This window comes from Dictyostelium purpureum, assembly GCF_000190715.1.
Source record: "Dictyostelium purpureum unplaced genomic scaffold DICPUscaffold_466, whole genome shotgun sequence".
Lineage (NCBI taxonomy): Eukaryota > Evosea > Eumycetozoa > Dictyosteliales > Dictyosteliaceae > Dictyostelium > Dictyostelium purpureum.
Window position 1 is genome coordinate 11,137 of NW_003519800.1, and position 11,304 is coordinate 22,440.

General features: G+C 22.6%; 6 protein-coding genes across 6 annotated transcripts; 2 read left to right on the top strand and 4 right to left on the bottom strand.

The window, feature by feature from the left end:
- Positions 1-211: 211 nt before the first annotated feature.
- DICPUDRAFT_84316 (uncharacterized protein) lies at positions 212-1,098 on the bottom strand (the record flags this gene model as incomplete). Its single annotated transcript, XM_003293745.1, has 4 exons — positions 212-405; positions 465-588; positions 647-804; positions 840-1,098. 4 exons carry the CDS (start codon positions 1,096-1,098, stop codon positions 212-214), a joined length of 735 nt encoding a protein of 244 aa, XP_003293793.1.
- A 238-nt stretch (positions 1,099-1,336) lies between these two features.
- DICPUDRAFT_84317 (uncharacterized protein) lies at positions 1,337-3,424 on the top strand (the record flags this gene model as incomplete). Its single annotated transcript, XM_003293738.1, has 3 exons — positions 1,337-1,360; positions 2,925-3,081; positions 3,216-3,424. 3 exons carry the CDS (start codon positions 1,337-1,339, stop codon positions 3,422-3,424), a joined length of 390 nt encoding a protein of 129 aa, XP_003293786.1.
- Positions 3,363-6,176, bottom strand: DICPUDRAFT_158710 (uncharacterized protein; the record flags this gene model as incomplete). Its single annotated transcript, XM_003293746.1, has 3 exons — positions 3,363-3,466; positions 4,592-5,232; positions 5,965-6,176. 3 exons carry the CDS (start codon positions 6,174-6,176, stop codon positions 3,363-3,365), a joined length of 957 nt encoding a protein of 318 aa, XP_003293794.1.
- Positions 6,177-7,605: 1,429 nt separating this feature from the next.
- Positions 7,606-7,957, top strand: DICPUDRAFT_158712 (uncharacterized protein; the record flags this gene model as incomplete). The annotated part of the gene is made up of 3 exons (XM_003293739.1): positions 7,606-7,685; positions 7,764-7,811; positions 7,930-7,957. 3 exons carry the CDS (start codon positions 7,606-7,608, stop codon positions 7,955-7,957), a joined length of 156 nt encoding a protein of 51 aa, XP_003293787.1.
- Positions 7,958-8,889: 932 nt separating this feature from the next.
- DICPUDRAFT_84319 (uncharacterized protein) lies at positions 8,890-9,978 on the bottom strand (the record flags this gene model as incomplete). Its single annotated transcript, XM_003293747.1, has 1 exon — positions 8,890-9,978. One exon carries the CDS (start codon positions 9,976-9,978, stop codon positions 8,890-8,892), a length of 1,089 nt encoding a protein of 362 aa, XP_003293795.1.
- Positions 9,979-10,484: 506 nt separating this feature from the next.
- Positions 10,485-11,263, bottom strand: DICPUDRAFT_84320 (uncharacterized protein; the record flags this gene model as incomplete). Its single annotated transcript, XM_003293748.1, has 1 exon — positions 10,485-11,263. A coding segment is annotated over one exon (777 nt), but the record flags the coding sequence as incomplete, so codon positions are not given.
- Positions 11,264-11,304: the final 41 nt, after the last annotated feature.

Sequence of the window (11,304 nt, forward strand, 5' to 3'; positions counted from 1 at the left end):
CTATTCGATTATCTTCTTTTAGTTTGGTAACCACAGTTGTAACTTGGGATCTATTATCTTTTAAATAATCTGAGATAACTTTAACATATTCCGCTTTCTTCATTTTACCTTCAACATTCTTCTCTAAATTCTTTTTGAATCCTTTTAATAATAAAATAAGATCTAAAGCATCTTGGCAACTGGAATGGCTTTTATCTGATTTTGGAATTTGTTAATGGTCTATGAGTGAACTCATTGAATAACCACCTTCACATTTTTTAAGCAACCTTTTAAAAATTGGAATTGAATCAACAAACACTATTGAAGGAAACATGGATGGAGCAGAAGCAGCAGTTTTACCAATTTGACTTGCTAAAATTCCTCTATCAAACTTTTCATTATGAGCAATGATGTAAGCACCTGATTCTTGATATTTTGAAAGATATTCAATAAGCGATGGTTCATATCACACCAATACTCATTACCTGCTAAACTTTTATTTGTATGACCATGGATTGATGCAGAAGCACTTGAAACGGTTGTTGTTGGATTGATGAGTTTATAAAAGTGGCTACCATCATATACAGATTTCAATGATTTCATCAGTTGCTACGGAGAGGCCTGTAGTTTCAGTATCTAAAAATAATATTGCTGGAGAACCTTTCACTTTTGATTTAACATTTAATTTATGAAAATCTTTTGCAAATTCAAAACCTTGAGCTTTAACCAATTCTACTTTTTGTTCTTCAGTTGGAACAATCAAGGTGTGATCTAAACCAATGTGCTTGATAAAAGTTTTCTGTTGGACGAATACTTGTTGACAACCTGCATGGGTACATATGTATTAAAGAAAGTATCACTGGCACGTGGTTCTGAACGATAACAAGAGCTTTGACGAATTGTGAGTACTCTTCTAAAATAATAAATTTGAGAGATATGTTGTAGCTTATCGACGTCTTTCATCCCAGTTTCAAAATTGAATTTTGTCTGACCACTAGTATTTTCATCATCTAATGAATAAAATTCTTCTTCTTCATATTCAATGCCACGAACATAACCATAATCTTCTAATATATTTAGCTTGTCGTTTTCTAAATTTTCATAAAGTTTGGAGTGCATCTCTTTCTCTTCAATTAAAAATTCAAGGGGGTGTTTCGAGAAAAAAAAATTAAGAAACGAAAAAAAAAAAAAAAAAAATTTCTTTTTCATTTTTTTTTTCATTTTTTTTTTTTTTCAATTTTATTAAAAAAAAATAAATAAAAATAAATAAAAATATTTTTTTTTAAATAATTTTATTTTAAAAAAAAAAAGCAAAAATATCTTATTATAAAAAAAAAATTATGTGGGTAAAAGAAAAATGATTTTCATTTTGTTTTTTTTTGTAATTTTTTTTTTTTTTTTTAAAAAGTGGGTGGTGATTTAAATCTCACTGTTTTTTAACACTTTTTTTTGAGCATTTGGAGGGGACGCTGATGAACTTTTTATATGATAAGATTTTTGCAAATAATTTAAAATGTATTTTTTTTATAAATTGATGTGATAAATAATTTTTTTCTTCAAAAAATAGGACACCAACCCACCAACCATATTTTTTTTTTAATGTGAGCATAATATTTTACTTTTATAATTAAAAATTTTAGTATTAAAAATTTATTAAGAAATTATAACACCATGTAAAATCATACTATTTTTTTTTTAAAAAAAAAAGAAATAACTTTTTTTAAAAAAAAATAAATAAAAATAAAAACAAATATTTTAATTTTTTTATTATATATCTGATTATTTTTTTTATTATTTTTTTAAATATATATTTTTTTTGAAGTTAGATTTATTTTTTTTTTATTTTTTATTTTTTAATAATATTTTTTTCATTTTAAAAAAATACACATAAATATTGAATGTAAAAAATTTTATCTTATAAAAAGTTGCATATTTGCCCCCAAGTGCACAATTTATTAAGCAATAATATTTTTATTATATTACACATAAATAAAAATCTATAGATTTTTCTTACTATAAAAATTAAAAAAATTAATTTTGAATTTTTTTTTTTTTTTTTTTAAATTTATCATCGTTTATTGTAAGATATTTTTTACAACTGATAAATATTTTTATATAAAAAAAATTGCAAATAAAAAAAATCGTATCTAGATACTAAACAAATATTTTAAATTTTTTATATAAAAAACCTAAGTTTAAATTTCTTTAATAGTTGAAAGTTATACACATTTGGGATTATTTATGCACTTTTATATGATAAGATATTTTTATTTTTTACATACAATTTTTATGTGTATTTATTTAAAAATTGGTGTGATAAACCTTTTTTTTTTTTTTTATGTGGATATTTTGATATTTTTTTTGCATTAAAAGAAAAAACTATTTTGAAAAAAAAAATAAATAAAAATAAAAACAAATATTTAATATTTTATATTTTTTATTATTATTCAATAATTTATTTTTGAAGTTAGATTTGTTTGTTAATTTTTTTTTATTTTTTTCAAAATATATATTTTTTTTAAAATTTTTTATAAAATTTGATTTTTTTTATTTTTTTTTTAAATTCAAAACCCTTTTACCATCGAACTTTATTATATAAAAAATATATGAATAAAAAAAATTAAAATATTTAAATATTTGTTTCATGTATCTAGATACACATTTCCTCTCTTTGTTTTTTTGTAATTTTTATTTGTATTATTTCTTTATAAAATTTTTTAATGCCCATATTAAATTATTTATCACACCAATTTTTAAATAAATACACATTAAAATTGCATGTAAAAAAATTTCGATATCTTATGATATAAAAGTTGCATCTGTGTCCCCTCCAAGTGACCAATTTTGAGAGGAAATCGTTTTAATTTTACTCAAATAATTGTGTATTGAAATAATTAATATTTTATTAGTGTTGTTTTTACTTTTTCTTTTTTTTTAAAACAAAGTTTTTTTATAACAATAATAAAATCAAAGGTATAATAAGGTTAATAGAAAGATCAATTATTACAATTAGCAAGTTATTTAAAGAAATTATAAAGAGGAAATTAATTAGTTGTCAAATTGATGTATTCAATCCAGAGAAACTATCAATCAGTTTTGATAGTGAAGTAAAGTTAGCAGAAATAATCAATAATCAAATGGTTCAGTATAAATACATAAATAAATCAATTATAGACACTAGCAATAATGATTATTGGGATAATGATTTAGATATTGATGAAGGTTTTTTGTTTTAGAATCAGATCCAGAAGAAACCGATAATGAAGTAGATGAAGATGAAAATGAAATTGAAAATCAAGAGTCTCGTTCAGAACGGACTAAAGATATTGAATATTATCCTTCAGGTGCTACATTATCCCAAAAGCAATTAAAAGATATAAAGTTTATGAGGACCAATGTTTTACTGCGTGAATATAAAAAGCAAGGTCTAATAGTGTTTTCATAATTGATAATGCGGTTACTGAATCTAGACCTGAGGTTGGTTCATCTAAGAAAATTAATGATGGATTTGTATCTAAAAACGTAGAGTATCAATTGGTTGTGGCTTAGAAAAATAATGATGGATTTGCAACCAAGCCGCATAGCAGAGCGTAAGAGTACTGGCAAAATAACAGGTAAACTATTAATATCAATGGTAAAGAGGTTGTTGATGCTTATAAAGAGGTATGGATAAAGCTATATGGATAATATCTTCTTCATAATCAGTTTGGGTTTGAATTCGAGTTCGACTTTGGTTCATTATTTAGCTTTATAAAAACCGGCGTTAGAAAATCAAAATTAAAATTTGATGTGATCGGTGATTGTCTTTATGCTCAAAATAGTGAATATACAGCAATAGGATTGTAATGTAAAAAAAGATGTTTTATTCAAGACCAATATAAAGAAAAGAAAGAGGACATTCAAAGATTCAAGAGTTAAATATAAAAGCACTGGTAAATACTCAACTAAACCAATTAATTCACCAAGATACATACATTTATACAATTATAATCACAATTTGTAGATGCAACAAAGTGGTAAATCCACAGGGTAAAATACAATATTCACTAGAAATACATTATTAAGAAATGCAGTCAAAATTCTCAAAACTCATTCATGTTAAAATTGATGAAAAGAAAAAAGAAAGAGGTTCTTGTTGTATGTGAAGTAATGGTTATTCAAATCAAGGTACAAGCCATAAAGAAAATTCATATTAGATTTAAATGTAAATGTCATAGGTGTTCCTCCATGAAGTTTGTAATGTTGCGCTCAAATTTAATTATAAATAATAAATAATAAATAAATTGTGTAAATAATAATTTGGGATTTGGGATTTTTGGAACTGAAATATAAAAAATACATATCCACAATTAAATAAAAAATATAAAAAATAAATATGGTTCTATTTTTAACACTTAAAACTCAATCAAATTTTAAAGAGACAATTAAAAGAACTCTATACAAATAAATAAAAACAAAAAAAAAATAAAAAACAATAATAATATTTATAAACAAAAAAATAAAAACAAATTTTGATATAATATTATTTAAAATTATCAATTAGTTTAATAATAATTTTTTTTTACTTTATTTGAATATCTTATTAAACAGTAATATCTTTTATCGTACAAACCAAAGTTTTGATTAAAAGAGCTGTCATTGAGAAAACTAAACAATGATATTGCAGAATCCTGTGTTAAATTGGTCAATTTTATAAAATATGAATTATATCTATTTATAGAGTTTTGGGGATAATTTTTATTGTTTTCAAATATATAAACTGTTGGATTGTCGACTGCTCTTTCTAAGCCTTCGAAAAAATCTTTACTTGGAGTATTTTCAAAGTCTGTTATAGTTAAATTGGATTTAATTAAAAATTTTCTTGAAATACTTTTCATTAAATTTTCGAAATGGCCCATAGCTTTGCTGTTGGTGCATATCCAAAGTGGATTATTGTCACTAAACATTAATTCTTGATGGTTATCGAAGATGTAGTCCAATATCTCGGTTTTTGTAATAAATTTTAGATATCTAAAAAAATTACCGTATAAGTCATCCTTGTAAAGCTTAAACATGAGATAGATTAGTTCCAAATTATTGCTTGAAAAAATGGCCTGTTCAACCTTGGTTTTACAAGAAATTGTGTGTAGTGATTTAACTAGGCTCATTTGAAATTCAATGCATTCATCACTTTTTATAACTGTGAGTGGTTCATTAGACAAGTTCAAAGATTCTATTCTCTTTGCATAAAATTTTTCGGCTTTAGACTTGTCTCTAAAGTATATATGATAACTAGTTGGTTTAGTAAGAGATGATTGGCATCTTTCAGCAAATATTGAATATATAATTTTGAGTGTGAGGTGCTATTGTGTGAATAGTTGAGTTTAAATGTATTTTATCAGATAGAATTGTTATTAATTGGGTATTTAGTTGTTCTAGTATATAATTGTGTTTTGTTTTTGGTTGGTGATTTTCATGGATACAATTTATGAGCTTTTTTAATTTTTGTGAAAATTGAAATTCCCTAATAACATCAAATACTGATTTCGATTTAAAAAAAATGAAAACCATTTGATTTTAAAGCATCTTCCATCTTTAATTGTTTAAAGATGTTTTTACTGGATTTCATTGGTCTTACAAAAAAACTAGTTTTATCTATTTTAAAATTTTTGAGGTATTCGAGAAATGCGGTTTTATTGGAATGATTCACAAAATGCTTGTACCCATATAAAATAGTTTCTGAATGTTCTTAAACCATTTGAAAATAGTGTTCTATAGAATTCTCTGTTCTCTTGGGTATTTTTGGTGAATACACTAACGATAAATTCTGCATTAAAATCTCTAATTATATAATTTTCCACTTTTTGCTTTATCTCTAATAATTGTTTCTCCATTACTAAATTTGTTATAAATATGAAGGCAATCGTTTAAATCATCATAATTGAATAACTGGTTGAATTTGAAATTTGAAAATATTACATTGAATAAATATTTATTTCTAAATACCTTCCAAAATCTAATTTCATTGGTGCTATCGTTTTCTTCATTTGATGTAAAAACCAAACTGGGTGTATTTGTTGATGTATTTGTATTATCAAATTCTGAACCATCAGTACTTTTATATTTGATATTGAATTATCATTATTATTATTGCTATTAGTATTATCTGTGTTATTATTTGTTGTATCTCCATTTTTTCTTTTATTATTACAATTCATGGTGCAGAGATTAAAAATACATATAAATATATATAAAAATATAAAATTTAATGTGGAAAATTAAATAAAAAAATTTTATTTTATAATTTTTTATAAAATTTGATGTGGTGTAAAAAAAAATTATAATATTTTTTTTATTTTTTTTATTATTTTTTTAATTTTTTTTATTATGCGGTTGGATCAAAACATGCCATTTAAAAAAAAAAAATATATATAAATAAATATAAATATATTTATATTTATTTATTAATATTTTATGAACTTGATAAATTTAAATATTAAATTATAAGAATAAAGGATTTGAAATATTTTTTTTTTTTTTTTTTTTTTTTTTTTAATTTTTTTTTTATTAGGGAATATGTAATATATTAATAACTAAATATAATCAATGGATGGTTGAAAAAATAATAATAAGAACTACAATATTAAAAATAACTATAACAATAATCAAAAACAATCATAATAAAAAATGTAAATAATAAAAATTAATATGGCAATTTAATGAATTTCGCAAATTATCAAGATAATCTTAGAAATGGTATTCAAGATGAAAACATATTGAAATTTTAATTGAAAATATAATATATAGCAATAATAATAATAACAAAAAAGGTGTATATAATCATAAAAATTCAAGGGCAAAATATTACAAATATTACAAAAGAAATGTTCTCATGAATAATAAATTAAATGATATTTTTACCAAAGGAAATGCTATAGGGGAAAGATTAAAATTAAAAATACTTTCAGAAAAGTTATTATCTCCAAATAAAGTCAACATATACCTTTAGGTTATTAGCAATAATATAATAAAAATAAAATATTTTTAACTTATAGACAATTATATAATTTTAAAATTATCTATAACATTTATTTATAGTTTTTAATTATTTCTTTTTATTTTTTTCTTTTTTTTATTTATTTATTTATTTATTTATTTATTTGTTTTTATTATCATTTATTTGTGTGGAGTTCTTTTAATTGTCTCATTAAAATATTATTGAGCCCACTTAAGTGTTAAAAATAGAATCATATAAAAATAGAACTTAATTATTATTATTATTTTTTTTTTTTATTAAACATTATAAAGGAAATAAAAAAAATTTTATTATGACAAAGATGCAACGTTGTGTTTAATTTCATTAAATAACAATCAAATTTGGATAGTGGGTGGGTTTCTAAAAAAAAAAAAAAAAAAAAAAAAGCGGATAACTGTGTGTTCAGTATGTAAATGATGTAGGTGTGTTACATTTAATTTTATATAAAAACTTTTTTGGGAAACAAAAACACATTCAATTACCATTAACAAATTTTATTTATTTTTATTTTTTTTTCTTTTTTTTTTTTTTTTTTTTTTTTTTAAAGAAAATGATGTTAATCTGTTATAATATTCATTCATTATTATTCATTCATTCAGAAAAAAAAAAAAATGTTTAAAAATAAAAAAATTATAAAAAAAGTTAAAATTTCAAGAGCAAGAATTGAAGAAAAACCTGTGAATAAAGTTTGGTAAGTAAATTTTATTATAATTATTTTATTTTATAAATTATATTAACTAATTTTAAATCTACCATTAAAATTTTATAGTTCTCAATGCCATACCACCAAATCCAAATATTGGAGAAAGGGATCTAAGTAAGTTTATATCTTTTATTTATTTTTTACAAAATTATTAATTTTTTATTTATTTATTTAGCAACTCCATAGATTTATGTAAAAATTGCGGGCTATTGTACATAAAAAATAAATTTAGACGTGATGATGGACGTGTTTTACCATGAATTTCATCATTTATAAAAAAAATTTACAAAATAAAATTTTTTAAAAACTTTATATTTACTATAAAATATTAATTAATATAAAAAAAAAAAAAGAAACTTAATTTTATTTCTGTTTTAGCTTAGATGTTTTTTGGCAGGTCTTTATTAACAAAAAAAAAATAATTTTACTTCCCCCAAATATAAAAAAAATTAAAATTAATAAATATTAAAAAAAAAAAAAAAACTTTATATTAAAAAAATAAGAAAAACTATTTTAAATTTAGGTATAGTGAGTGTTTTAATAAAAATTAAGTTTTGTTAAATCAACCCCAAAAAATGGGTTTTTTTTTTTTTCTTTTTTTTTTTTTCCTTTTTTTTTTTTTTTTTAAAAAACACCCCCCCTATCTAAATTTGAGGATTATTTTAGGGAACTTTGCCATCTTTATCATTAAAAATTTTATTTGAAAAAAAAAAAAAAATAATAATATGGTTCTTTTTTTAAATGGTTCTATTTTTAACACTTAAAACCCAACCATTTTAAAGAGGCAATAAAATGAACTCTATTCAAATAAATAATAAAAACAAATAAATAAATAAAAACAAATAATAATAAATAAAAAGAAATAGTTATAAAAAAATAAATAAAAAAAATATTTAAATTATTATTTTATTATTATTACTATAACCCATAGGCAAATTGACTTTATTTCTGAGCTAATAACTTTTCTAAAAAGGTTTAAATTTTAATCAAGGGGGTGTCTGGAGTTAAAAAAATTAAAAAAAAATTGACACTGAAACCACTGGTAACACTAATTTAATTGATTTGAAGATGTTAATTGAATCGAAAAATTTAATTCTGCTAATGGTTTTATGGAATGATGATTCTAAAGCTTTAGTTGATTTTGCTAAATGAAAGGCAATTCTACCTTTGTCATACTTTTCATTGTGAGCGATTATATAAATTGGAGCATCATCATCTGACGATTGTTGGACAATAAAATTAAAAAATTCTCTTCAACCTTTTCCCAATATTGGTGACCTGCTAAATCTTTGCTTGTGAGATTGTTGATTTTGGTAGACTCTGGAGTAATGGGGATGGTTGGATTTGATTTACGATAAAATGCTTCCCCATTTAAACAAGCACACGAAAGTTCAATAATTTCTGCATTGGAAGTAAGACCAGTTGTTTCAGAATCTAAAATGAAAATATTGCATTTCGATTGATCAGGTTGTGTTTCAAATTTTCCAAATACATCATTAAATTGTTTTTTGAATTTTTCTTGATCTTCCAAAACTTGTTTATACTTTTGAACATCTTCTTTTGATAGAATTCGATGTGGTTGGGTTACGTGAGATTCATAAGATGCGCTGTTTGCAAACATTGCCTGGCAACCATCAAAAATACACACCTGAAGTGCAGCTCTGCCACTGGCTTTGAATCTGGTTTGTTCACCAAAGCATGAAAGCTCTCTAATGGAAAGTATTCTTTTCAAATAAAATGTTAAGGTTATTACTCTTCTTCTTTCATCTGCACTCATTGAATCAGTAAAGGGAAATGATGAATCTTCAGATTCTTCATATTCATCTGGTTCAATGATTTTAATAATTCTTTCGAAAATTCTAACCTCTTCTTCTCTGTATTTGGATACTAATTCAACACTTTCAGTTATTACATTTCCATCAAGCTTTGTTTGAAGACTACCATAACATTTATTTACTTTTTTTATTGAAGCTTCATAACGGTTGTTCTGGACAATCTTTGATTTAATCAACTCTTTGTATGCCGATTTTTCATAAATGCAAAATTCATAGTAAGAAGGGTAATGAACTTTGGAACGAACTAAACTAAAAAACAATTCAACTGGATTGGTGCTGAGGTGTGCAATGCTGGTCAATGGGCATCCAATCTCATTGGAGAGGTCGAACAAGTATGTAATGGTTTCTTTGTTGGTTTTGAGATGAAGCTTGGTTGGTTGTGGAATGCTATAAAGATTACAAAAGTATTCAATAGATTTACCAAATTGTTCCAATGATTGCTTCATATCTACCAATACTGATGCAGTTGAAATACGATAAATAATACGTGGATTGATTAAATATGTAATGATGGTCTTTTAAAAAGTCCTCAATGTCCAAATCAATTTGTTTTCTTTTTGACATAATTGAAACGCATCAGAAAGTGCTAGAAATATAATGAATGATGCCGAAAGATCCTTATCCTAGCTAGTAGGCGAGCCTCCGATCTAGTCAAATGAAAAGGGTACCCACGCGAAGATGGTCTTTTCACTTGTTATCAAATGCGAAACAATTATATCTGTAAAAGAAATAAATTATATATAATTTAATTAAATTATTTTTTAATTAAAAAAAAAAAAAAAAAAAAAATTTTTTGAATCAATTTTAAAAAAAAAAAATTTTATTTTTTTAACAAAACGTCCAGATAAATTCCTTACAGAACCCCTTGATTTTTTTTTTTTTAAAACTATAAAAAAATTTTTTTTTTTTTTTCACACAATAATTATTTTTTTAAAAAGAATAATAATTATTTTTATTGAAAAAAGTTAGGTTTTAAACTATTATTTAAATTACTATTGTGGGTCCTTTCATCATTAAAATTGGTATTATTATTAGAGTGTGGTGTATTTGGAAATGTATCTGCATTGACAACTTGGTTTATGACGGATAAAAATTGATGTTGGTGATGATTTTGTGGAAATAATGGTTGGTGGTGATGATTTTGAGGTTGGTGTTGATTTTGAAGATGAGATAGGCTGTATTTATGATGTATATTATTGGTATGTAAATGGACGTTTTGTTGCAGTGGATGATTTTGATTACCATTATTATGGTGGAGATGATTATTAACCCCATTTATAGATTGATCATTTAGTTGAAATGAATTAATTGGTTTAACGAAGGGAAAACTATTATTATTATTATCCTTATTATTACTACTACTATTATTATTATTATTATTATTATTATTATTATTATTATTATTATTATTATTATTATTGTTATTATTATTGCTATTTATATTATTAATATTATTATTATTAATATTATTATAATTACTATTATTATTATTATTATTGGTATTATTAATATTTTTATTATTATTATTATTATTATTAATATTATTATTAATATTATTATTATTATTATTGTTATTTATATTATTATTCTTAATATTATTAATATTATTATTTATATTTTTATTTAAATTACCAATAATATTATTTGTAACATTATTATTATTTGAGTTAGTTGTAGTAGTTGTAATTGAGGTCGTAGTAGTTGGTGGTGAATATGATTGATCCTCGTATACTGCGTAGATAAATTATAGATAAACTACTTCTAGTACCAAA